Below are 27,877 nucleotides of genomic sequence, written 5' to 3' on the forward strand. Positions count from 1 at the left end.
AAAGTTATTTGTTAATTCTTTAATTAACAAGTGTCACAAGAACACTGGTTATAAGATAATTGTTATTTTAATTATACATAATGAATAAGACAATACTTAAATATTATTAAGTTTATAAAAATTTTATTTACTTAATTATACTCTTTTTATTTCAACAAACATCAGCTTAATTATGCTTTTAATTATTATAAATTAAATTAATTTCAAATTATTTTATTTTTTTGGTAGTGATAGTCTTTATAAAAGTTAAAAAAATTTAAATAGTAGGAGTCATACAGTTTATCCTTAAATTTTTAATATTTTTTGTTAGTCTTTTATATTGTCTTTTGTGTTTTGTCTTTCAGTTAAATTTCGAACGTAATTTGCCAAAGAAATATTATTCGGTCCTTCGTATTGTCTTTCTTTCTTCGATTTAATTCCTTTGCCTTTTACTTATGTATCTTAATAATGACTACTACTTCTTTTGTGTGTTATTATTATTATTATTATTATTATTGGTTCATTCTCATGTTACATGGCATTTTCGGCTACTCCTTCATTATCATTTTGTCCATAAACTTTTTTTTAACTAAATTCATGTCAATCTCATATTTTTTGATAATATTTTTTATTTCAAAATAATAAATTGATACGACAATGCATTTAAAAACTTTGAAAAGTATGTAATTATTAATATGAATACTCGTAAGTTATCCTATTAACATACTAAAAACTTATATTAAAATTTTAAGTATTAATGGATCTAATATTATCTTTGAGGAATAATTTTTTTTTTGATAACTTTATTTGATTTATTTTGGATAAATAATATATATTCTTTTAAAAAATAATGATTATTTATAAAATAATTAATTATCAAACATACCCTAACCATTGCATTTTGTGTTTTTATATGTTTTAATAACACTTTGTATTTAACATGATTTAGTTATTAAAAATAAATTTAACTATTTTTGTTTAAACGTGGTTTTGCTTTTAAACTTATATTTTATAAGTGAAAGAAAGTTTTGTGAAACAATTTTTTTATAGAAAATATAGTTTTGAGACAAAAAAAAAAAGTTAATATAATATATCTTTTTTTTAATATACCAAAATCAAATGTTACAAAATTAAATATCTTACTCATATGAAATGTTTGTGAACATAAACGAACAAACAAAAAAATCTTAATTTAAGATAAAATTTTCCTATGAAAAAATATTTGAGTAGCCATCATTCTGTATTTTCATTAATATAGGTTACAAAGCTATTAAGTTGAACAATGAAAGACAATGTGAAAAACCAAACAAAAAACTCCTAGTGCATCAATTAATGGTAGACCATATTAGACACTAAACTAAAATACAAAAGAAATCGTGAGAAACAATCAATGAAATCTTCATACCTTGAAAAATAAAGTGTATGATCTATAAAATCTTAGGGTTAGTTTAGTGGTTCCTTACTAATGATATAACATGCATATAAATATATCATGTCACTTGCTGCTTTAAAATATTATTGACATGACATAGTTAAATATTTTTTATCATAACAAAGTTGTAAAATCATTTTTTTTAAATTATGAAAATTAAAACTAGAAAAAAAAAGTTATCATAAGTGAGTTTACTCCATCGTTAAGTAGTTATAACTAGCATTATTTAATTTTAGAAAGAATATTATTAATTAACTAACTCCAAATAATAAAAGTGATTATGACAAAAAAAATAAATACTTAATTAATTAAAAAAATAAAAAATATATACTTAATATTTGAATAGAAAAATATATTCACTTAAAATAAATTTTGTTAACCTCAGTTTTAAGAATAGAGTTAAATGTGTACAAATAAAAAATATATATAAAAAAGTATATAGCTATTAAAATTATAAAAATATAATAAATATTTAATTTTTTATAAAATTTTATTATTATTAATTGTTTATTCACTGTTTTTAAAGTTGAGATTAATAAAACTTTTTAAAAAAATATTATTATAAATTCTATACAAATAACATTAAATCAAAATTATTGGAGATGTTTGTAAACTAACTTATTTGGTAAATTTTTTAAGCAAAGTATTGAAAGCAAATTTAATTTTAGAAAACTGTATATCCAATCCAAAATAGATATATATACACATATATAACTATATATAGAATAATAATATAATTCATATTTATGTAAATAGATATTTGAAAATTACTATGCCAATTTATTTTATTCTAAATTTCATTATTTCTGTTACACTTTACTAGAATGTTATCAGTTTTATTTCTGTATCATGCTGTCAAGAAATTTTAGAGACTATTTTAAGCTCAATGAATATTTATATTTATAATCTAGATAGCGACTTTGTATATATATATTTTTTAAATTTCTGAATGATAAAAAAGTTTTATAATACGATTATTTAAATGTAATATTAAAGTGCATGGTTAAAAACAAACATGTATAAATATAAAAATTTAACTTAATTTATATTATTTTAATCGAACAGAATTAGATCAGCTATGATATTTTAGTTAAAATAATTCAAACCATAAATTTTTTATAATGAAATTAGATTATTTTACTTAAAAAAATATCCAAATAAAATCACAAACACCCTTAATTTATTAAATCATACTTTTTAAAAAATCTTGAATTGTAATTTTTTGAATCTAAAGAAAAAGGCATTAATCTCTTTCGTCAATTTTTTTTTAGTGGATGTCTTTTTCAAAAGTATATTTTATCGTTAGAAAATTGACTTACCATTGAATAGTCCACTCATTTTCCACACGTTAGCTCGGACGTATTAATTAAATATAAGATTCAACTATCAAATATATATCACAAAATAAAAATCCATAAAATATTATATATATATATATATATATCAATTATTATAAATTAATAATTTTTTAATACGATTAAAGAATATTAAATATTAAATACATAATAAAAAAATAATGATGTATATTGAATACTAAACACGAATTTTCATGCTTTAACTATAATAATATTAAAAACTAATATCTGCTGCCTAACTTACCAAACCCAAACTAGTGATGATGATGTCGTTTAACAATCCAGAAGCTCTCCCTCTCCGTCATTTAAATTTTCTTAGGACCATTAAAGGTAAAACCGTAAAAGCAAGTGAAAACTCAAAATAACGTTTTTTAAAAATTATCCTATGAAATTAATTAAATACATTTACAATATAAATATTTTTTACATTTTTATTTAATAATAAATTATTATATTATAATAATTAATATAAAAAATATATTTACAATATAAAAGTCTTTACTTTAGCTGCATACAAAAACTAAGATTTTGTTATCTCTCATATTCATAAAAAATAATTAATAATATTTTTTTCAAAATATATGAGATAAATATTTTTTAAATGCATTAATTATATATTATTATTATTATTATTATTATTATTATTATTATTATAAGATTTGTGTTATCAAAATATTTACTATGTAATCTTTATTTATATAAATGGACACGTTTATTTATTTATAACATATAATTACTTTTTTAGTAGTTTTGATAAATTAATTTTTTATAAATAAAATTGAAAATAATAATTTATAAGCTAAGCTTTATTTTAAGTGAATTGATGAGAGTTTATTTACAAAAAGTTAAATAAAATTTGATAAATTTTTTTGTATACACAAAATAATTTAGTCAAATTTTTAAAATAATAATTGAAATAATGAAATAAATACTATATAACTTATACTTCTATTTTTTCCAATTACAAATACAACGATCATATTACTGAGAAAAACCTATTAAATTTATTTGTAATATGAGAAACCAAGGAATTATTTATTATTTGAAATTTTATGGATTAGTATTACTACGTATTTTATTTTAAATAAAATTAATAATACCTTTTATTTTTTTCACTTTATAAATACGTTTATTTTAGATAAGTTTTATTCCATATTTTATACTTTGTGAAATGTAAAACGTAAGAGAGATGAAAGGTAAAAAAAAAAGGTTGTTAATTTTAATTTTTAGAGTTAAAATTTTGGTGAGTAAAAAAATTAACTCTAAAAAGTAAGATTATTTATTTAGTAGTATTATTTTTACTACACCATTTACAATATTTTATTTTATTTCTTAAAAGGTACTTATAAAATATTTAATAAAAATTAAATATATTTATCAAATATTTATTAAATATTTAACTATAAAAGTTAAGGTTAATGAATTTCTTGTCTTATTTTTTTATTGCATCATGTATAATATTTTCATTTTTTAGAGTAAAAATAAAGTATTTAAAATACTAAATATTTATTAAAATAAATACTTAGTATATAAAAAATATAATAAATAATTTTTAATAAAATCTTCCTTTTGATATATACTTAAGTTTAGTCTTCCCTACCGAAGATAAAAAAGAATTGAATATAAATAAATAAAAATTGGTGTTGTTCCAATTCGACACTATCTGTCACATATGCACTGCAAGCGTAGTGTTGCTACGTATCGTCAACACGAAAAAAGCAATGTTTGCGCTCAAGCCTCTCAAGTCAAACCTCCTTCTCCGCCGAGCACCGCCGATCCTCGCCGACAACCGGCGACGGAGGGTCCATTTCCCGGCTTCCGGACGGCGGAGGCTGCAGATTCAAGCGGTGATCAGCGGCGGGGACAATGACAAGGCAGGTCAGAGCGAGAGAGCGACGTCTCCGTTGGACAGCAAAGAAAGGAACGGTTCAGTGGCATCAGCATCATCATCAGGCTCTGTTTCTTCCACCAACGAAGGAATTAAAGTGAGAGCTGTGGTGACAATAAGGAAGAAGATGAAGGAGAAGATGAGTGAGAAGCTTGAGGATCAGTGGGAGTACTTCGTCAACGGTGTTGGTCAAGGGATCCAGATTCACCTCATTAGTCACCAAATTGATCCTCGTTAGTTACTTTCTCATTCTTCAACTCTCTTTCAATTTCTTTCATCTTTTTACGCTCAGATTCTCATTTTCTACCTTATTTATTTATTTTATTTATTTTTTACTTCCTAAACTTTTTGCTGAGAAGTACAACCTTTTGATTTGATATCGTGTCCTCTTGTTCTAGGGAAAGCAAGGAGCCCTAGAAAGGATAAATAGGTTGTTCGCCCTTAGTCTACTGGTTTCGGATGGAATCACATTTGTTTGTTATATTGATATTTTAAAAAGTTATAAAATATTTTTTACATTTTTAACTCCCCAATCAGTGTAAAGGATAGTAAGCAAATTATAATATTTCGAAATATACGCTGGTCATAAAAAGAATTCGCACTTTTAAAGATAAAATACTAAAAAATGTTAGCATTACTTTTAAGGATTGACTTTAATAAATCATTTTCGTTAAAATAATTTATTATATAAAAAAAGCTATGATTTTTATGTGCTTAAAATTAATCTTTTAAGGTTGAAGGTATTAAAATTATAAAATTAATCTTTTTCTGATTTGCGTTTGCTAGAGATGATTGTGTTGTCTGTCGTGATTTGTTACTTGTGATGCGTTTATTTATTTTACTCTCCCACTTCTGGTTAGATTAGAGTACTATTCCATGACAGAAGATTTACTGTGGATTCGTTGTTGCTACTTTTCAGTAACTAATTCTGGAAAAAGCGTGCAATCCAACGTGAGAGGGTGGCAACCGAAGTTGTCGAACGTTGCTTACATTGTGGAATACGCTGCTGAATTCATCGTACCAAGTGACTTTGGTCGCCCAGGGGCTGTTCTCATTACAAATCTTCACGGCAAGGAGTTCTACCTATTGGAGATCATTGTTCATGGGTTCAGTGGAGGACCAATTTTCTTCCCAGCAAACACGTGGATTCATTCGCGGAATGACAACCCTGAAAGCAGAATCATATTCAAGAATCAAGTGAGTTGCACTTAACAAATGAGAACCCTTCAAAAGCATTGATTCGCTGACTTTGTCTAATTGTGTTCATTACTAGGCATACTTACCGTCACAAACACCAGCTGGTATCAAAGATCTTCGACGTGAGGACTTGCTAAGCATAAGGGGTAACCAAAATGGGCAAAGAAAGCAACATGATAGAATCTATGACTATGCTGTGTACAATGACTTGGGCAACCCTGATAAGGACCAGGAACTTGCCAGGCCAGTTCTTGGGGGTCAAGAGAGGCCTTATCCTCGTCGATGTAGAACTGGCAGACCTCCCACACACTCTGGTACAGTTCATAAAATTGCAAATAAATCGTCAAATTACTATATGTTTCATGTATTTTATATTTAAAACACTTTATTGGTGATTATAAAAAAAACACTTTATTTGTAGTTACTTTTTATAAAATGGTATTTACTTTAGTACTTTTTAACACAAAACGATAATGAAAATTAAAATAAATAACATTTTATAATGTTAATGAGTGATAAACAATTTTTAAAATTTAAAAACATGAGTTTACTTTGAAATTTCCATTTTTATATATAAAATATTTTTTGTTGGGTTTTGAAATGAATAGCATCTCTAATGGAGTGTGCAAAATTTGTTTTGTAATGGATGCAATGCAAATGCAATTAGATCCACTGTCTGAGAGTAGAATTGAAAAGCCTCATCCTGTTTATGTGCCCCGGGATGAAACTTTTGAAGAAATCAAGCAGGACACTTTCTCTGCTGGGAGGTTGAAAGCTCTGTTCCACAATCTTCTTCCCTCACTCGCAGCCACTCTGTCGAGTTCAGACATTCCCTTTAAGTGCTTCTCAGACATTGACAAGCTTTATATTGATGGTGTTCTTTTGAGAGATGAAGAGCAGAAAGGGGGTGTGGAAAACCTGCTGGTGGGCAAGGTGATGAAACAGGTCATGAGTGTTGGGGAGAGACTGTTGAAATATGAAATCCCTGCGGTTATAAAAGGTATGCTAGTGAAGCCAATGCAACACAACCATGTATTCACTTTCACCGCAATCACAGGCACTTTCATTTCACGTGTTCCTTTTGTACTGTTCCAGGGGATAAATTTTCTTGGTTGCGGGACAATGAATTTGCAAGACAGACCTTAGCAGGGGTCAATCCGGTGAATATTGAGCTGTTGAAGGTAGTTTTTCATACCTGTCTGGGTGGAGTATCAGTTTGTTTTATATGTGGTCTCCTTAGCCAGCAGTTCTCTGTCTTCCACAGGAATTTCCCATTAGCAGCAAACTAGATCCTGCTGTGTATGGCCCTCCTGAATCAGCTATAACAAAGGAATTGCTAGAGCAAGAACTTAGTGGAATGAGCTTGGAAAAGGTTTGGTCTATATCTCTGTTGTTACTTGAGCTTGACCTTTTTATATGGCAGAAGTTCAGTATCTCTACTACCAGTTGTATTTTATATTGGTAGGCTGTTGAGGAAAAGAGACTATTTATCCTTGATTACCATGACATGCTTTTGCCGTTCATCGAGAAGATGAACTCTTTGCCTGGGAGAAAAGCTTATGCTTCCCGTACAGTTCTCTTCTATACAAAGACTGGTATTCTGCGTCCTATAGCTATTGAGCTTTCGCTTCCCCATACTCAGTCTTCCCCACAAAATAAACGTGTCTACACACAAGGGCATGATGCCACAACACACTGGATTTGGAAGTTAGCCAAAGCTCATGTTTGCTCCAATGATGCTGGCATCCATCAACTAGTAAATCATTGGTAAGGCAACGGAACATGGAAATTCCAAACTATTAAAAAAATGGCTAGATTCAGTCTGTTTATCTGTGCAAATTCATAAATGGCTTATTCAGAAGAACGGTGCATTTTCTCACATCTCGCTGAGAGTAAGATACAGTGGAAATTTGTAAAATGCAGGTTAAGGACTCATGCATGCATGGAGCCATATATAATTGCTAGTCATAGACAGCTAAGCTCAATGCATCCAATTTACAAGCTGCTACATCCTCATATGCGCTACACATTAGAAATTAATGCACTTGCTCGGCAAAATCTAATAAATGGAGGGGGTATAATTGAGGCATCTTTCAGTCCAGGAAAGTATGCCATGGAGCTTAGCTCAGCAGCTTACAAGAACCTATGGCGATTTGATATGGAGTCACTACCAGCAGATCTTATTCGGAGGTAACACTGATTTTAAGGCCTTTTAGCAGCACGGCTTTGCTACCATTTTTAGCTTTTATTCATGATTTAACATACTAGCTGTCTGTTAATACAATAATAATACTTTCTTCCTTTCAGGGGCATGGCAGTGGAAGATCCTTCAATGCCCTGTGGGGTAAAACTTGTGATTGATGACTACCCTTATGCTGAAGATGGACTCCTAATCTGGTCTGCCATAAAAGAATGGGTAGAATCTTATGTTGGACACTTCTATTCCGATGCTAGTTCTGTTATATCTGATGTTGAACTCCAAGCATGGTGGAGTGAAATCAAGTCTAAGGGTCACTATGACAAAAGAGATGAGCCCTGGTGGCCTAAACTCGATACCAAAGAGAGCCTATCTGGCATACTTACCACAATGATATGGGTTGCTTCAGGTCAACATGCTGCCATAAACTTTGGACAATATCCCTTTGGAGGATATGTGCCTAACCGTCCTACCCTCATGAGAAGACTCATACCCCAAGAGAATGATCCTGATTACGAAAAGTTTATTCAAAATCCTCAGCTTGTTTTCCTTTCATCACTACCTACTCAACTTCAAGCTACCAAAGTAATGGCTGTTCAGGACACACTGTCCACTCACTCCCCAGATGAAGAGTATTTGGGCCAACTGAACCCTCTGCACGCTCATTGGATCAATGATCACGAGATCATGAAAATGTTTAATAAATTCTCTGCTAGGCTGGAGGAGATAGAGGAGATAATAAACGCAAGAAACAAAGACCCCCATTTGAAAAACAGAAGTGGTGCAGGTGTCCCTCCATATGAATTGTTGCTTCCCTCTTCAGGACCAGGGGTAACTGGTCGTGGAATTCCCAACAGCGTATCTATATGATCATTTGAGTTTATGTGATATTTTGTTATTTATTATTGTGCCTCCTCCAATACACTGTTTTTCTTGGTAGAAACCGCGTATGTGGAGCGTAAACATACATATTTTTATGGACAAAATGTTAACACCACGTTTTCTGATCTTTCTTTTCAACGCAGTTCATTTTATTGAGGGAAATTCATTCCCAAATATGTAGCATCAGTTACTAAATAAACAGCGATATTCACATTATATTAATGGAATTCGTTATTTGATAAAATAGATGATAATCTCACCAGGTGTAAAAAATACTAGTATTGCATCAGAGAACGTCTTTGTTAGCCATTTTCGTGCCTATCTAAATTCATGGTTAAATGATTATGAATGTATATTTATTTTAATGTTAGGTGTTTTAACATATTTCTAAACACACTTGCTTGGATAGTTTAACTGCTTGTTTATATTTATGTTTACATAGTTGTGAAATTATATTTATTTTAACTTTATTAATTATAATGTTTGCGTCAAATCAATGTTTATATATTTCTCCGCTAATATCTAAATTGACGAGTTCTTTTCTTTTCATCTAACAACTATGGGTGTATTTTCATCATGGTTTGCTGTCAAGGTTAGTGAGAACATTAATTTAAAAATAAAAAATAAAAAATGGGGGTTAGGTGCATATATTGCCACAAATTTCAATATAAAAATTTAATTTTATTAGTATATCTATAATAGAGTTATTTATTTTACAAGGTAATTAAGTCTTTTTTATTTTCTAATTAGGTTAGATTATTTCATTATAATAACGGCGATGACACGTGATAGAAACCGTGTCTACCATGGTTTAATATTTGGGGAGCAATGGTGTATGGACCCCATTGTGTTGATGTCACTTGCAATAATGAAGATAGAGACTTCATAAAGTTGGGGCATCCATCACCATTCCCCACTTACTATTTTCGTGTTGTTATTCCCAATCCCACTTCTGTGCTATCAACTATCAACCCCTGTCAAATAAAAGTTATTATAAAATATGTTAATAAAAAAATATATTAGTTTAATTTTAATATTTTTTTATAACATATTTTTTTATAATCAATTTTTTTTTTTTGTTGCTAAAAATCAATTCAAACTAATTGCAAAAACCCTTGCCACTCTCATTAAGACTGAGGAGGGGAGCAATGTTGTTTCGTTTAAGAATTCCAACTATTGTATGTAATTGCATAAGAATAATTTAATCTTGTAAGACGAAAATTATCCAAATAGGTTCAACAAAAGTTTTAAATATACCCTAACACATGTTATTATCCGAAATTCAAACCCATCGGTTGACATCCTTTGTATAATAGCCAAAGTTAATGACGTAATTTAGCCTTCATACGTTTATTTAAAAACAACTTAAATTGTTGTCTTATTTCAATAATATTATATATAGTCTCGTTAAATATTTAGATAGAAAAATGTATTGTCTGTACTAATTTTATCTGTTTTAAACAATATTATCTTTTATAAAAAAATATCTGTGATTTTAAAGAATACTTATACTATTTTTTTTTTTTTGGAAATTACTATTTAGTACGAAATATTTTCAAGAAAATTGCATTCGACGTACGACCCTTATTTATTCTCCATCCCTTAAACGACAGGCACCATTTCATTTTGTTTTTGTATGAAAATTATTCGAACCCATTGCTATTTTTATTTATGAATAACATATCATTTTTATTTTAAAAATATTAAAAGTTGAACCACTTTTTTACATTAATTATTATATATTTTTTTACATCAGATTTGAAATATCAAATCATATTTTATAAATTAAAATTGTCAATTTTAAATATAAAGGCACCTCTTATTATATTTTTTATTCATACATTTATCATACTTGTTTTTGTATTTTTATATTGTCAGAGAAAACCTCCTGTGTTTGTCACGTTCTAGAATTAGGAAGATACATAGGTTGTGTGAAGTGAATGTTAACAAAAGTTATTGAAAAGGTGATTAAAGGAGCATTAGTATTATATTTGATGATAAAATTTGATAATGAAAAAGTGATTAATATGATAAAATTAAAAGGAGAGTTATGGAAGGCATATGAGACAGGAGTGGGGGGTAAGGAAATAAATAATTGATTCGGAATGGCCAGTCAACGTCTTTGACAACTGCTTCAGAAATCAGCAATACCCACGCCGTGTCTTCTCATTTTCGCGATTTGATCCAACGGATGGTATTTCCCATTTCTGCCACGCGTCACGATCCTACACAAATTGCAAAGCATCGCCCGATTCGGCGCCACACCATATTCAAGTATTGTTGTTGGCGATCTGATTCGTTCGCGGGCGAGGGGAACGAGAAAGAAGCTGCGAGGGAGAGAGAGAGAGAGAAGCGAAGTAAGGGTTTGGAGTTTGATAGATTAACGAAAAACGAAGGCGCGAGAATGAGGAATCTGAATCTGCAAATACAAACAGAGGAACCACCTAACATTGAAACACCGCTTCTACTATCAAATCAGCAACGACAAGAAGAGGAGGATAGTAATAATAATAATGATATTAATAATAAAAATAAGAATGAAGACGGTGACGGTAACGCTAATGGTGAGAGTGAAACGGAGGAGAGTGAAGTGGAGGAGAGTCTGGCGCGGTTGGAATTGTTTCTGACGGTGTTAGGGTTCAACCAGGATTCGCCGTTGAGTTTAGTGGTCTCCTGGAGTGTTTTCGCGGCGGTGGGGGTGGTGGCGCCGCTGGTGGCTCTGTCCATGTGCGGGTGTTCCGAGTGCTTGAAGTACGAGATACAGAACTTCGAGATGGTTATCGTGGCGTTTCAGGCGAGCCTCGCCGCCGTTTCTTTGCTTTGTCTTTCACATAATCTTCGCAAGTATGGTCTACGAAGGTTCCTCTTTGTTGACCGCTACTCTGGACAGATGCATTGCTTTCATCGCGATTACGTGGCTCAGATTTCGGTACGATGATTCCGATTTCCTTGCTTAATCACTGATCTTATTATTATTTATTCTCTTTGATTTCAATGTTCTGCTTGATGTGTAAGATAAACGAGCTTTAGCTGAAAACGTTTTCATTTATTTTTTATTATTTTTTCTATTCTATTTTACGTTGTTAGGGTTAAAATTATTATGGTAATTTGCTGCTTGTTGTTTTTCTTTCCAATGTCGTTAGATTTCGGAGGGGTAATTATTATTTCAGAATTTTTCACAATGAGAGGGGTTAAGGTGCAATATTAAGATTATCGTGCAATGCTTCATTAAGTTTTTCCTTGTTTATTTTTATGAACGCGATATTATTCTCTTAATTTAGAAACGAAAACTAACCATTCTCGTTTCTTTATTCAAATATAAATTCCAGGGAATTATATTCAAGTAGATCTAAAAATTGCTTTATTATTTTCCCCTGTTCGTAGGGATCTTTGCGCTTGGTCATTCTATGGGTGTTGCCGTGTTTCCTTCTGAAGACAGTGAGAGAAATCATTCGCATTTCGTATGTACAACATGGGTCTTGGTGGCTCTCACTTGCTATTTTCTCAGCATTGATTATATCTTGGACCTATATGAGTGCAATCTCTCTCACGGCCTGCATTTTGTTTCACTTGGTCTGCAATTTGCAAGTCATTCACTTTGATGATTATGGGAAGCTCTTGCAAAGGGAAAACGATGTGTTAGTTTTTCTGGAGGAGCACATTCGGTTGCGCTATCATCTCTCCAAGATTAGTCATAGGTTCAGAATCTATCTTCTTCTAGAGTTCTTGGTTGTCACAGCTAGCCAAGTTGTGACTCTGTTGCAGGTCACTGGATATCGTGAAATTCTTACCTTAATTAATGGTGGAGATTTTGCTGTAAGTTCAACTCCTTATGTTCAAAGTGTTTATGCATTTAGATTGAAGGAACTAGCTCCTTTCCTTGCATTTCACCTTACTATCCAGCTCTCAAGGAGTGTCTTGGTTCTTAGAAAGCCTTCACTGTGGTTTCATGCTTTAATTAACACGTTTAGAGCTTTCAAGGTTTACATTCGATTTCATTTGTACTGTTGTTTGTTTCAGGTATCCACACTTGTTCAGGTGGTGGGCATCATTATTTGTCTGCATGCTGCGACGAGAATTTCTCATAGAGCTCAAGGGATTGTTTCACATGCAAGCAGGTGGCATGCAATGCTAACATGCACATCTTCTGATGTATCTCAATTGAGAAGCTCTGCTAGTGCAGGTAGCTTGGAGGCGGCAAACCATTTAAATTCAATACATGTAGACTTTTCTGAAAGTGATCTTGAGTCATTGGATTACTCTGGGATGTCTATGAATACCCAATGGGCTTCCTATGTGTCCTCACATCACAAAAGACAAGCGTTTGGTACGTAATTCACCCACTTTCTTCTGTAAACTGATGAATTCTACAAGTGACAAAAACAGAATATGTATAGAAATATCCTTCAAGTATACCCTTTTACTGTAGGTTGTAAATTTTAAACAATATTTTACACTTGATGCCAATGCAGGGATTCTTGCACAGTTTCAAGCTACTTTAAATGTGTAAAGAGACAGCCAGTATACTTCACTAGTGCAATCTTAGGGGCTGTTTAATTTAAGAAAATGTTTTCTTTTTTCACTCTAAATTACAAAAATGTCACTTTGTTTTTATTTTATTTTTTTTAAATGTATAAAAAATGGAAAAATTTTTTTATTGTTTTTACTGTATTTTATACAAACTTTTGAAAACAGGAAACAAAGAACAAGGTGATAGGTTTCAAACCAAATAGTCTCTTATAACACATTTGGCATGAGAACATGAAATAATCTGATAATTTTACATGAAATGTGAAAAATGGTTTAGGTGTATGGTAAAACCTAATTTAGATGAATTACTTCAAGGACAGATAAGTAAATTTAGAACTTGGACAGATCAAAGAAAACATGTTTCTAGAGAGTAGTTTTCTAGATTCAGTAATTTGTGATTCCTATATTGTAAAATTTTCATCTTTATCTTGTCCATTTTGAGGCAGATTGTAAACATATAGTCCAGCTAAAGAGTTATTTAACTTGTCTAAGAGAAGGAAAACATTTGTCTGGTAATTTCCAGTAAAAGGGTTATTTCCAATTCATGTTCACCTGTATTATTCATCTCTCATGTTCATGGACAAAAAACTAGCTTCATGTGGCTACTTGGTTTTAAAGCAGCTGGCTATGTTAGCATTGATTTATGATACTATCTGATTAAATTAACAAATTACCTTCTTAGAACCATCTTCCATATGTAATGTAATGTGAAATAAACATGTCAACTCTCTAGGAAATATGGAAAGCCTAAAGTTTCATTTTGCATATATGGATTCTATTGTCCTTGAAATAATTACATAAATCACCGATTCTGCAAATTTGAAATTTCTCCTTTTTTCTGTGGCATTAGTTCTCTGAATTTTCCTTGTTTACATGTATGTTACGTATGACTTTGTTTACTATCTATATCTTGGCAGTCAAGCTAAATTATATACGAGACTTGCCATGCCACCTGTTTTTGGAGTGATTTTTCAAGTCGAGAAATCTTGTTGTGTGGTTGGAATGCGTGAATTTCGGCTGTTAGCATGTCTTATGTGGTCTCATGTTTATTCCTTTAAATATGCAGTGATGTATTTGCAGACAAATCCAGGAGGAATCACAATATTTGGATGGACAGTTGACCGGTCTCTAGTCAACACAATCTTTTTCCTTGAATTAAGTTTGGTTACCTTTGTTCTCGGTCAGACGCTAATCTAAGGATAAAATTTGCTCGCTGACACAAGAAACCCATTGGTTTTAGGTCTTATGGGTTACCATTATCATTTTGATTGAAAGTTCTCCACAAATAGCCATAATTCTTCCTGATAACCATGGTTCCAGAATGTTGCATATGCACACAGTAGCCGTGCAAATTGCAAAGAGGTAGACAGAGTTGTCTCGTCAGTCCCAGACTTGAGATTTAAACGTGGCCTAGCAACACAGATGTCACCAAAATTCTGCTCTTGATTCTCATTTCTCTCGTCATCACCCTTTTCTTCGTTGATGTAATGATTTCTACTCTGCACATAATGCAACCAAAGAGCTTACCTTAAATCTATACTAGCTTAAAAGACAATTGCGGTTTTCTACCTACTTGACGCCTCATCGAAGCAGTCATTCAGAAATTGTTTTTATTCATAACCTTAAGGTATGCACTATCTCAATTGAAATGGAAGGATCATAGCATGTAATCTTATCTTGCCATTTGTGAATAAATCTTATCTTGCCATTCATGAATGTTTCAGTCTCTGGACAACCATGACATTGAAGAGTGTTCTGCTGAATTTGCATATCTTTTGCTTTGGAAGTTAGAAGCATGAGCAAGGCACATATAGATGTAACGCTCAGTCTTCAGTCTCTTTTTGTTGGGCAAGTACATATCAGTTTAAATTTTAAGTGAGGAATATGGGGAAGAGTCGAACCCAAGTTCTCTGCTAACAAGAGTGACTGAGACTAAGAACTAATCATGTGTCTGCAAGTGTCCGTCGACAGTCATATTGCAAAGTAATGTTGCTTACAAGATCTGGTATAGTCTACGTTTTATTTTTCTTTTAAAATGTGGTTAAGGCTAATTTGCATCATGTAATAGACAATAATTTTGAGTTGCTGAGGTGGTAGCGGATCAGCCTACAGCTTGTTTCCTGCAAGTAACGTGTATCCATACACCAGTCTCAAAAACAAGTTATTAAAATTAGGAGAAAGCTTGGAGAAAATGTTTACTTATTCCGAAAGACAAGTGTCTAATCATTGCTGATCACGCACCAATCCTATATTTTCTCTATTAAAGTTGGTAATTTCTTTCCAAGAAAGTAACAGCCAATTTTTTATTCAGCAATCATTAATCAATTGTTAAATGAAATTTGTTTGTTACGTAAACAATGGTTCCTTTCCACAAGTAATTACCTGTTAATAGTATCAATTCCATATTACGAAATTATTTAACTACATGCTCCCAGGAAGTCAATAGCTGTGGCCAACGCAAGCCCCTAATCCCCGCACCCAACACATCCAGAATAACCAGACAGTAATATTTTCTGCACTAGCAATATTTCACGTGCCATTTCTCATGCTAAACCGCCAGTGGCAGAGAAGCAAGGGGGCTTTTAAATTTATCAGTTTTCAGATAATTGATGTCCTGTGGAGGATGATTGTATGGACATTGGTAAAACAGGCAAAAATAGGAGGGAGAGGGGGGGGGGGGGAGGAGGAGAGGGATCCAACGGTGGTGGATTGTAAAACTAAAACGGAGTTTTGACCCAAAAGGAAAAAGGAAATTGAATTTATGCTAGAGAACAGTTAAGCATTCCAACGATAAACTCCGCACAATTTCTTGGCAAAAGTTTTTTCAGTTATTCTAAAAGATAAAATTACACCATTGCTTGTTTTCTATAAATATATAATTTTATCTTAATTTATTTAAAATCTTGACTAAAATTGAACTAAAAGGAAAACGTGAATTCCTATTTATCAAAAAATTGTTTTTGCATTAAGTAATTATACTTTTTATTTAATCCTAATTTAAATTTAATTTTTTTATAGAAGCTGTATTCTTGTTGCTTCCAGTCAAACCTACTTTACAAAAATAAATAAGCACGTTTGCCTAAAAAAAATGCACACTTTTTCCGAGCAAAATGATAGCCGAGGCTGAAGGTGCTAAAATCCATTCCAAACATAAGTTTTAAAACTAGACCTACTATAATTAAATTTTTAATGGTGATCAATGTAAAATTTACAATGTTTTTATGTTCAACTCTTATCTAAAACCTAAAAAAATAAGGGGTTTAACACGTAAACATTAAAATGATAGTCACATCGCTGTGTAAATATTCAAGGCATGCAATATTTCATTAGGACATAAGATATGCACCAATCAAGAAGGTTACATAGATTTTATCCTTGTACGTATTTGTTTTCAAGTCTAAACGATACAAGATTTTATATCATGGCACAGAAGTCGAAAACCCTATATGATTCAATTTGAATAAACATGTAAACAAATATAAATTTTTGTCATCTGTTTAATTGAAAAAATTAAATTTAATAAAAAAATCCATATAATAAAGATAAATTTAAATTTGAAAATCTCATTCAGTTGTCTTCTGTCCCGTGTGTATAGAAAGGCGCACTCTGTTTGAATGACACCACAAGTGCATTATAAATCATGCATTTTAGCTCATAACAGTTATGTAAACAAATTATATTCAAAATAAATACATAATTGTGTTATAATTAGTCGTCGAACTAATTCTTAACATGAAAAAGTAACAAATTATTAAAAAAATACTTACTTATTATACTTCTACATTCTGTATGTAATACTTACCTTCCAATATATGTTTACTTCTATAAGCAGAACAGTATAACAAAGATACTCAGATAAGAATACGTTATTCATATTTATAATAATTGGAAGAGAAAAATTTTCCCAACACCCATTTACATGTCATTAAGGAAGTATACGGCCACTACGGCAATCACCATCCCTTCTCCCTAATGATAATTGATTCCTTCGAGTTGAATAACATTTTAATGTTGAATTCATTATAACATGATCCTCCTCGTTACCCTTGCAAAGTTCAACTCCTCAAACTCATTCCAGTTCAAAATAATTAGTTCCATGCCTTATTCTTGTGTCGCACAAAATAACTTCACGTGATGCCTCGCAAACAGATGAGGTAAAATGTAAATAGAAACATTTGCAGAAACCATAGTAAAAAGAGTACCCACGGGCGACAAGAATCACATCTGCATGCCTATGGTTTGAACCCCACCTCCCAAAAACAAAAGGTTGATTCTTTTTCCATGTTTTGACCATTTTAATTATCTATCTCCCAAATTCCTAGAAAATTGCTAATTGACTGATCCATTTTAACCATCTCCCAAAATCCATCAACATAGTTCAGTCCTCATTTACCAACGGTGTGATCGCATATAACAATCACATTGCTACAGTTCTGACCGCAAGCAAAATTGATTGGACATTCGCATGTAGAACACAGGCAACCTGTCAAATACAATCCCCACAGCACTTGCTAGACGAATATATATTTCATGATGTCACAACCTGCCTTTTACCATCAGAAAAGGAATAAAAAAAAAAGGAGGAAAAAAAACATACAGCTTATGCTTACTGCATCGCCCATCCAGTAAATGATGCTATATGGGATGTGGATGCATTACATCTCTTAGCAACCCCATCTCCCAGCTGTACCAATTAATAGAATTTTCGATTACATCCTCAGCATCATAAAAATGCATCAATTATTGCAAAAGACATACAAGCGGAGCTACGGTCCCACTTTAAATAAAAAAAGTAAACCCTCACCCAATATGTAGATGTCAGCAGAAGATAAAAGTAAAGAATGGGTTACATGTCTCAACAAAATGATGTATGAACATTGTAAACAATAAATAAACTAATAATACCACTGGTTAAGAGGTTGACTTCTTCACTGCTTTACTGGGTAAAAGATAATTGAAAAAAAAAAAAAGAAATCATGGATAACCATAAAGCAACCAAACATTTAATTCCCAAGATCCAATTTTTATCAGACAAGCTCTTTCAATTTAACCACCATTAAATTCCCCCCATTGAACCAAACAAGATTTAGTTTTGTGCTCCTGATTTTAACAGCAAAATACCTCTGGGATATATTTTAACACTAGCCAATAAATAATCTCCACAACATTAGACAAGAGAGCAACATTCCATTTGATTTATCATCAACAACACATAATATAAGGATGGGATTGCGTCTTGCAAAATTCATCATTTTAAACTGCTTCAGGTAGGCAGCACGAGTCAGAAGACATTTCGGGCATGGTGCAAGTTGTAGAGGCATAAGAATTTAGTAACTTGTAGTGAACATAAATTTAAGCACAGGAAATGATACAAATTTACTGAACCTAACATTTATACCAAGGCTAGGTTAGAGCCAGCAGGAATCAGAAATTTACATTTTCCAGACCCTGGTCAATTTTCTTCCAACTAGCCAAGGAAAGTTTCGTAGTTATCACCTTGCACTTTGTTTGGTTTAGAAAAGAAGCAGAGAAGAAATAAGAGAAAGAAATGAGAAAAATAGAGTAGAAAAGAATTTGTTTACATAGAAAGAAATAAGATGAAACTAAAGTTTTTCTCTACTTATTTGGATGAGTAGAAAAGAGAGTAAAAAGAAATAAATAACTTGAATGTAAAGACTTTCTTACCCTTTAGGATAAATTAGCCAGAGAATCATATAATGACGTAGAGCCTATTTGATCAGTTTTTTAATGCAGTTTTGTTTTTTCAAAAAATAAAAAAAAAAAATAAATAAAAAAAAATAAAAAAAATATATATATATATAAAAATCCTGACAAATTGTTTCTATTTGATGCTTTGAAAACAACTCTGGAAATTGTTTTTAAAAAACACAGTTAGATATGCTTTCAAAAACAGTTTTCATAGTCACAAATTTGTAATAACACTTGAATTCCCAACACCATCAACCTAAAATATTTTTCCCATCCCTTTGCAGAATTAGAGTGGTTTGGTTTTGATCAGTTGACAGGGAAGATGAGCCTCATCTTCCAATGGTGATTCTGCACAGAATGTTTCAATTGCTTGCATTCTGATTCTTGATAAGGATAGCTTTGGTTTTCTTCTTATGAAGCCTTTTTCATTGGAAGCTTCTAGACATCTGGCGAGGTTGACGAATCCTGTCTCTGTGAGTGGGTTTGGGTTTCCACTGTATTCTAGACGATTATCTCATTAACACTCCTAGATTGAATATTCATTAGTAAACACTTCTTTTTCAAAATTGTTTTCAAATTCATACAACCAAACAAACTTTTTCTCTTAATAAAATATTGACAATATCTATGATACAGAAAGAACTTCTATTAATTAATAAAAATAACTTGTTTAAAATATTAATATTTTTCTTTCAGCTTAATGCTTTTTATTTTAATGTCTTGAAAGTAAATGATTCAAGAACACTTTGTTTACAAAATCATTTTCTACTGAACTCATGTCCTGGCAAAGTAACATCGTGCTGTGCTATTGAAATTGTGCATCAAATTCAATATGTAACAGACCATATGCTATTTTCATTCTGAATTGAAAAAACCAAAAATGGGGGTAAATCGGATGTTGAAATACTCTCATTCCATACTCTCGCTGAAGGAGGTAAGTATTTTTGGGTTGGTCCCAACACACCAAAAGGACTCTTCATTTTTCTTGCTTTACAAAAACAATATACTCCATTTCTTTCCACTCTAAACCCATCAAAGCAATGTTAGGAAGGGATAAAAGTTTCTCAAGAAAACACAGATTAGGACAAGCTCTGGAAGATGCTTTAATCAAGACTTCACCTTAAATTTAACAGACCATTCAAGCAATCAATAATACTTCATAGTCCTTATCTATCACATATCCCATTCTAGGAAAACTACCGGTGAGGGGACCATAAGATATAAGAAATTACCACAGCACAAGAAATGTAAACGAACTCTTATCTTAAAATCCATGAAGATGAAACAACTGGAAAGAAACATCAAAACAAACCAAAGTTTGCATTGTACCTCTAGAGAGCCTGAAGGAACAACTAACTGAAGTTCTATACTTTAAGATATACTGGTAACCTCCTCAACCTGCTTGCTTTGGTACTGCAGTGACATTTGCAGACAAATATCATAAAAAAATTCTTGTACTTGTCTAAACTTCAATCTTCAGACGATGAACAGATATGATAATAAGAGAAGTGTTTTGCTAACTCTCCACTTCTTGCATTAAAGAATTTGATACTCTTTGTCAACAATTCACTAGAGGGATAAAAGGCTGAAAATTAGTTATATGATTCTTTTTGATGAAGAGGAATGAAAATAAAACATTGCTGGATAAGGTTAAAAGTAAAATATAAGAAGCCAGAAACAAAAAACTGAGATTTGTAATTTAAGAAACATCAATAACTGCCCATTAACAGTTTGGACTCAACAATCAGCATCTAAAATATTTAGGTCGTTAATACATTACAATAACCGTTCAAACAAGAAGAGCACAAAAATGTTTTCAAAACACAGCTGTTAGACATCATGTATATTAAGGAAGAATTTTCTAACCAGTTGGTTAAATGGGAAAAAAGAGACCCATCCACATATTCACTGAAGCTTCAGTGTTCACAATTTAAATCACAAATCAAACAGGTCATCATAAACAAGGATAGAAATAAATTGCTGCATAAAAAATCTAATGCTTCCGGTCCAATGAAAAAATGGATTGTAATTTTCCTTTAAGATGTCCACATTGCACTCAAAGAAAAAGAAATTGCAGCCATTTAAATTCCAAAGAAGTGATGATTGATTATAAATACGCGTCTTGCCTCTACAATAAAATAATCGACATAGTAAACCACACCTTCCGCAAAATGAAATTCATAAGATTGCTTCAAATGCAATTGATGACTTTTAACGATAGACCAATAATCTGTGCAACTAGCAATCTTGTGGCAAACTACATACAGAACTCTAGTATTTTAAACCCCTCCCCACCCCCAACAAAAAAAAGGAGCAAAACTAATTAAAAATCAGTTCATGCTAGCAGGATAACTTCCAATTCATAGACAGTCCCTCTCACAGACAAAACAAATCCTCATTCCTCAATATCCAAGATATCAAAGGAATGAATTACCTTTTAATGCATAATGTCACTATCAATATCTTCAATGAGATGCACAGAAGGTCCTCTTCCACGTCCAACCAACCGTCTCTTGCAAACACAATGTGAATATTAAAAAGAAAGAAAGAAGTGATAGCTGCTAGCAAAATCCATATTGCTTTAATACTCAACCAGATAAAATTTGTTTACAATATGCCAATGAAATATGTTACATAAGTTTCAGCAGACACTGATAATTCCTAATTTCAGAAGCCAATAATGCCACACCTTGAGCTGCAAGCCATGTTCCAGATGCATTTCAATATAATGACCAAGCATGAAGAATGTTAACCTGAAAGAAATCTGGTTCCCAGGAGATAAAAGAATACATCTCCACTAAACCAATAAGTTCCTGTTAAAAAACAGCACGAGTGATCGTCTAACAAACAATGCTTCCAACTTCCGTTCAGTGCATACCCTCACCTCATACACTAAAACATTCAGTGGAGTGTGTTAGAATGATTATTGAGAGATAGCTTTAGTAAGCACCATCATGCTCAGCCAAAAATTCCTCCAGTCCCTGATTCACCCATCTGCAACTCCTTCCGGCGCTGCTCCTCTAAAGGATCTGGACTCTTGTATACTCTCCTCATCCGCCTATTTATATGATGAAACATGTCAAATGAAAATTGTTGATAGATTTAATACAGACTCAACAAATATTTGCTTAACGGCTCCAGCAGCTTGATATTAGATCAAAATACCTGTCCTGAGCATGTTGAGCAGGAAATGTAGGCATGAATTCTTTACTCTTAGGAAGAGGAACTTCACGGAACCACTCATGATTGAGAGCAGCTTCAGCCGTGATCCGCTGCACATATTAGTAGGTTTTATTCTTAATATTCAGACAAATATTTATTACCAAATTAATTCATATAGTTAATGCAGTGTAATCTTTACCTTTTCAGGGTCATAAGTTAGTAGCTTGTTCAACAGATCAAATCCAGAATCAGAAAGGACTGGAGATCCAGTGAATGATGTGGCAGGAAACTTTTTACGTAGGAGGTTATACCTGAAAGAAACATTCCAGTTGTTAATAAAAATAGAAAAGTTGCGTAACAGTACAAGTCACCAAGGGAGGCCAGATAGTCAGACCAGAACCACCCAAAGTTGGAAGCCTGAGAAAACAGTGGCAAAAAATAAGCACAATGCAATCAAACAGTAATGTTTTAAATAAAGGAAATCATAATTACTTACTGGTGCTTGACGAAATTGACCTTGACTCCAGGTAATTTTGTGAACCCAGGCCAAATTGTTTCATTTGGTGTGCCAAGAATCCGGAAAATCTGCAAGTAATACAACAGAAGTCAATAGAGCAACATCCACTTTAAGACCTAGATGTTATGCACAAGACGCCTAAAGTAGGAAAATTTTGAAAGTGAGAATGTATCTGCTATGAGAAAAATGACATTAAGCATATACCTTGTCAAGTTGATCAAATTCTGTTTTCCCATTAAACAAAGGTTCCTTAGATAATAGCTCAGCCATTATACAACCTAAAGACCACATGTCAATGGCAGTTGAATACTGTTTTGCCCCCAGAAGAAGTTCAGGTGCCCTGAGAAACAGTTAGAGAACTATTAGGTAAATGATCTCTCATCACTGCAAGAGAATGTAGTTAAAAATGTATTAAGATATACAGGTAAGCTGAAGGAAAATATAACCAACACCACAGTGCAATAACAGACTAACAGCTAAGCTCATATGAATGTTCGTTAAAAGCATTGGTGCTGCTGCATAAAAAGGAAGAACGTAAATATTTACCTAAATAATGTCAGAAAACAAGTAATAACTTAAGTATTGGCTACTTAATTATTATTGCATAACTTCAAATAAAATTTAGTTTTATTACAAGAAGAATGCTGGAAACACACTTTTTAACATGCTCTTTCTAATGCATTCTTAATTATTGGTAATTTTATTGAAAACTACAAAAAACATGAGTGAGAATTATTAAACTTGGAGTTGAAATCACATGATTTCCAATAAATTTTGACCTAGTCATAAAGAATGTGTTTGAAAGTGGGTGTTTTCCTCTATATTACAATTCATTGAACATGATCACATTACCACATGGTTTCAAGAGTCAAAAGAACACAATTAACTATACTTTAGAATGTAATACCAATTATCGTATGATGTTAAAACCCAGTGAGAGATGAGAGAGTAAAAGAGAAACAAATTGCATACATAAGCAAAATATAACTCACCTATACCAAAGAGTAACCACCAGGTGTGTATACGGTTTCAAAGGACTCCCATACTGACGAGCCAACCCAAAATCACAAATTTTAAGCTCACCCCTGTTATTTAGAAGCAGATTTGAAGTTTTCAAATCCCTATGAAGCACCCAGTTGTCGTGAAGATACTTCACACCTTCTAAAAGCTGGATCATTAAGCACTTCACTTCACTCTGGCTAAATGGTTGCTTCATTGCCTCCATTAGTCCTTTAAGATCATGTTCCATATATTCCATGACCATGAATATACTATCAAGGCTACTTCCTACCACTACTTCTTTAACATCAACTATGGATGGATGGTGAAAAGAAAGAAGAATGTTTATTTCCCTAAGAGAAGTTAGTGGGAAGCCTTCCTTTTCCTTCTCCATCTTGACTTTCTTCAATGCTACAATTTCTCCAGTCTTTTTATCTTTAGCCCTATATACAACACCATATGTTCCTTCATCTATCTTGTTAAGTCTCTCAAACTCATCAACACTCCTACAACCCTGAAGCATGTTGACTGTTCTTTGTGGTGGAACTGGAGGTTCTGGAGTCTCCCGGTTATCATCTTCATCTTCAGAATCTGTGTCTGAGTGACTAACACTGGTTTCGCTTTTCCCACCCTGAGCATCAATCTCCATATAGTCATCCTTCTCTGATTCAATACCAGGATGATCATCACCGCTGGATGTTCTCCCATGGATACCTCTTTCTTCAGATTCAGATGATTTGACTCTAGCTCCTTCAAGACCTTCTATCTTAGTTTCCTCTGGGCTCAGAAACTTGTTCCTCACTCGATTATCCAACATCTCAGGAGACAGCCTCCTCCTCCTTTTAGGCATCTCCTCACCGTTGAGGATTTCACCCTCATCAACAGGAGAGCTATCCCCAGCTGCCCATCTTGAAGATGAAATATTGCGAGTTGGAACATAATCTTCACCGTCTGGCTGTTCAACTTCCCTGTCATTACCCCAGGTCCGTTTTGGTGATGGGGAATGCAAACCTGAAGGAGAGCGCAAAGTTATCTTTGCAGCTGCTGGCAATTCAAGATCCCCAGTTTCTCTGCTTTTGACAGGATGTATTTCAACTCCACTGTACAAAGCATTGGGTGACTGCGTCTGACGGAACACTTTTGAGAGCGGAGGTGGGGGAGGAAGAGCTGTCACTGCAGTGGTGGAAACCCTAACTTTGGATGACTCATTGACCTCCTTGTCATCCTGATCCCACACAATGGGCGAAAATTTCCTTTTCCTCTCCTTTGGGGGCGGTGACCGAGTCCTGTTTTCTTTAAACATGGCAACCTCGGTGTCTTTAACCCCCGATTCTGATTCAATAGCATCATCAGACCCACTCTCACTGGAAAGTTCACCAGGCTCTCTATCCATTGCCTTGACAGAAAAATCACACCGGCGGGGGCCAAGGCTGCCACCGCCACTGCTTCCAGAGTTACTCCTACTCGACGAAGACCGATAACTGCCATTAACAGCTTCCCTCTCCCTAATATCCTTCTGCCTCACCCTAATCCTATCCCTTGCATCCCTGCTTCCACCCACAGCAACATCGCGGCCACCATTCCTAACCCGATCGTACTCTTCTTTTGGATTCGCAAAAGCGCGCTTAGAAACATCCAAATTGGACTCACGATCCTTAAACTCGTTCTCGCGATAACCACCATGTCTGCCAGCAGCCATATATCTATCTACCTAAATTGATAAATTCCAAGGGAAAACCCTAATCCCCCTTAGCAACAAACTTTTTTTTTATATATAGAACCCTAAGCCCAAAAACAATGAATCCGAGAGATTTCAAAATTGAAGAACGCAAGTAAGATCTGACGACAATTAGAGAAAAAAGAAAAGGGGAAATAGAGAAATAATAGAAAGAACGCAAAATATGAAGGTAAAGAGGGGATTAGAATGGTAACCCTAGACAATTAAAAGAGAGAGAGAAGGCGAAGAACGAGAGAAAAATTGTTAAGGGCTTACCGAAGATGAAGTTGAATATTGAAAGGGAAAGAGCGAGAAAGGCAACGCAATCGAATAATCGAAGCTAAGCGAAGCGATGCGATGCGACGCGACTGCGAAGAAGGGAACGAAAGAAAGAGAGAGAAAACGTGTGACGAACAACAGAAAAATAACGGGGCACCCCTTTTTTTCTCAAATGATCGCGTCCATCTATTGTCGTTACGAATATTAGGAGATAAATTTTATTTAATTTTGTTTTATTAAGTTTTTGTTTTAAAATTAAGTTTTATTTAAAATTCGTTTTTAATATATAAAACATAAAATTATTTGATAAAAATAAAACACAGAAACAAATTTTAAATTAATTTAAAATTTTTAAAGTTGTAGATACTATTAAATTATAAGATTAATTTAAAGAATACCATAAAAATAAAAAGATGTGACAATTTAATACAAATTATCAGTACATATAGCTTTGATTTGTTTTATATCAATTTTTCAAACTAAATCTAAAATTTAATCCAACTTAAAAACTATTTTTATTCTTTTTTTTTTTCTCTTTTATTTGATTTCCAACTTTTACGACTTATATTGAATGATATTATTTAACGACCACTCTTACTTACTGGGACTTTATTTAACATGTTTTAAAAAATATTTATTAATAAGAAATGCAAAAGAATATTTATTTGTATATAGTTTAAATAACATGTCAAATATTATACAAAAATTTGTTAATAAACTCCTTTTTGCTAACATTTAAAATGTATTTGTTTCAAAATTTACAAAATTATTCTTGAAAATATGAATTTAGGAATTTTTAAAAAAAATTTATCCCTCAAGCATTTGATTTAAAAGATATATTTGAGTAAAAAAAACTCGATTTGATTATAAAATTTATTATCATAAGTTAAAAATAATTTATTTTTAATAAAAAATAAATAAAATAATATAAATAATTTTTTTCAAATACAACCTAAATAGTGGATTATATTCGTATTTTATTTGTCATTCGTTTTTGAATCTATATTTTTTAACATCACAAAAAATATTGGTTTTTTTTTTCTCGTGTCTGCATTAATATGTAGGACTTAAAATTAATCATTAATTCCAAGGACATTGTTCTTGATTTTAACTCCTTAATTTATTAAACACCACAATTTCATGAATTTTAAATCACCGAAAAACTTACATATATAATATTCTCTCTCTTTGTTTATCGTTTAAGATTTTGTAAAAATTAATAAATTATTGATATTCTTAGTTTCATAAAAAAATATTACTTAATTTTTTATTATACCTTTTATCCATTATACTAATTATTACACGTGTTTGTACTTATTTATTTTGTATTTCTATTTTTAGTAAAGTTTTAAAATAATATTAATTATTATGTTTGAACTGATATTTGTTTCATAGAAATTTTAAATACAATAAATAAAATATTAACCCTATTTGAGTAAATCAAAATTCAAAGAGATACTCATTAATAAATGATACATTAGAAAGCTTATCAAATAATCGTTATAATCCTCGTATAACTATCTTAAACAGGATAAATAAACAGAAGAATTAATGTAAAACACCCTACTTCAGTTTATTGTTAGATATACAAAATGTACTTTTAATTTTGTATGTATGGTTTTCACCAAATTCTATGTTTTTTTTTTTTTTGTTATGTTGACCAAAAAGTTATAAGCTCAGTGTAAGCGTTTAGAGCGACGAGATTTAAGCAATGGCACAAGCTGTTCAATTCTAAGGCCCATGAAGAAGACGTCAGTGAGTGCCTTCTCAGGCTTAACAAAGGCATTTAGTTTCTATAGAATCAAAATATAATTGCTGAGAATGACAATTCAATGTTCAAAAGATTAAAAAATTGATTTTCCGGCTAGCTATCTACGGAAAAAAAATAATTAAAGATTTTCAAAAGGCATACGAAGAGAGGAAGAAAAACGTAATGAAGTTGCAAAAATAATTTAGAAGTAACACAAATATGTTGAGGTAGATTGAAAAGGTTCTGTATTTGATACAAGATATTACACATAGGTTGCAAAATTG

At 32.1% G+C, this 27,877-nt stretch overlaps 3 protein-coding genes across 28 annotated transcripts; 2 read left to right on the forward strand and 1 right to left on the reverse strand.

Annotated features, from left to right (window-relative positions):
* The first annotated feature begins 4,427 nt into the window (after positions 1–4,427).
* Positions 4,428–9,168, forward strand: LOC113854097 (lipoxygenase 6, chloroplastic). Its single transcript, XM_027484952.1, has 9 exons — positions 4,428–4,887; positions 5,574–5,851; positions 5,928–6,165; positions 6,519–6,851; positions 6,947–7,032; positions 7,116–7,223; positions 7,317–7,618; positions 7,775–8,041; positions 8,159–9,168. Exons 1-9 carry the CDS (start codon positions 4,488–4,490, stop codon positions 8,916–8,918), a joined length of 2,772 nt encoding a protein of 923 aa, XP_027340753.1. The 5' UTR covers positions 4,428–4,487; the 3' UTR covers positions 8,919–9,168.
* A 2,061-nt stretch (positions 9,169–11,229) lies between these two features.
* Positions 11,230–15,811, forward strand: LOC113856087. The gene is made up of 4 exons (XM_027487755.1): positions 11,230–11,859; positions 12,315–12,746; positions 12,951–13,257; positions 14,527–15,811. The coding sequence occupies exons 1-4, from the start codon at positions 11,335–11,337 to the stop codon at positions 14,655–14,657; spliced, it is 1,395 nt and encodes a 464-aa protein (XP_027343556.1). The 5' UTR covers positions 11,230–11,334; the 3' UTR covers positions 14,658–15,811.
* A 1,438-nt stretch (positions 15,812–17,249) lies between these two features.
* Positions 17,250–26,040, reverse strand: LOC113856084 (cyclin-dependent kinase G-2). Of its 26 annotated transcripts, none has more exons than XM_027487752.1 (12): positions 25,841–26,011; positions 23,841–25,558; positions 23,053–23,188; positions 22,828–22,916; positions 22,726–22,748; positions 22,531–22,642; positions 22,335–22,441; positions 22,054–22,227; positions 21,604–21,966; positions 20,499–20,582; positions 18,058–18,144; positions 17,316–17,971 (listed from the first exon to the last, which is right to left on the reverse strand). In XM_027487752.1, exons 2-6 carry the CDS (start codon positions 25,544–25,546, stop codon positions 22,560–22,562), a joined length of 2,037 nt encoding a protein of 678 aa, XP_027343553.1. In that variant the 5' UTR covers positions 25,547–25,558; positions 25,841–26,011; the 3' UTR covers positions 17,316–17,971; positions 18,058–18,144; positions 20,499–20,582; positions 21,604–21,966; positions 22,054–22,227; positions 22,335–22,441; positions 22,531–22,559. The 26 variants fall into 26 exon arrangements, with proteins under 26 accessions (XP_027343552.1, XP_027343538.1, XP_027343535.1 ...); XM_027487754.1 differs by having other exon boundaries at positions 17,318–17,967; positions 21,604–21,681; positions 21,859–21,966; positions 23,841–25,990; XM_027487751.1 differs by having other exon boundaries at positions 17,250–18,144; positions 21,604–21,681; positions 21,859–21,966; positions 23,841–25,990.
* Between the last annotated feature and the right edge of the window lie 1,837 nt (positions 26,041–27,877).

This window comes from Abrus precatorius, unplaced genomic scaffold, assembly GCF_003935025.1.
Source record: "Abrus precatorius isolate BTA unplaced genomic scaffold, Abrus_2018 Scaffold11, whole genome shotgun sequence".
Lineage (NCBI taxonomy): Eukaryota > Viridiplantae > Streptophyta > Magnoliopsida > Fabales > Fabaceae > Abrus > Abrus precatorius.

Coding starts and splice junctions, on each gene's coding strand:
- LOC113854097 (XM_027484952.1), top strand. CDS start 4,488: ATGTTTGCGCTCAAGCCTCTCAAGTCAAACCTCCTTCTCCGCCGAGCA. Junction 6,166..6,518: donor CAGACCTCCCACACACTCTG/GTACAGTTCATA, acceptor AAATGCAATTAG/ATCCACTGTCTGAGAGTAGA. Junction 8,042..8,158: donor CCAGCAGATCTTATTCGGAG/GTAACACTGATT, acceptor TCTTCCTTTCAG/GGGCATGGCAGTGGAAGATC.
- LOC113856087 (XM_027487755.1), top strand. CDS start 11,335: ATGAGGAATCTGAATCTGCAAATACAAACAGAGGAACCACCTAACATT. Junction 12,747..12,950: donor TTAATGGTGGAGATTTTGCT/GTAAGTTCAACT, acceptor TGTTTGTTTCAG/GTATCCACACTTGTTCAGGT. Junction 13,258..14,526: donor TCACAAAAGACAAGCGTTTG/GTACGTAATTCA, acceptor TTAAATATGCAG/TGATGTATTTGCAGACAAAT.
- LOC113856084 (XM_027487737.1), bottom strand. CDS start 25,546: ATGGCTGCTGGCAGACATGGTGGTTATCGCGAGAACGAGTTTAAGGAT. Junction 22,643..22,827: donor GTCAATTTCGTCAAGCACCA/GTAAGTAATTAT, acceptor TGTTTCTTTCAG/GTATAACCTCCTACGTAAAA. Junction 22,228..22,334: donor GCTCAACATGCTCAGGACAG/GTATTTTGATCT, acceptor TCATATAAATAG/GCGGATGAGGAGAGTATACA.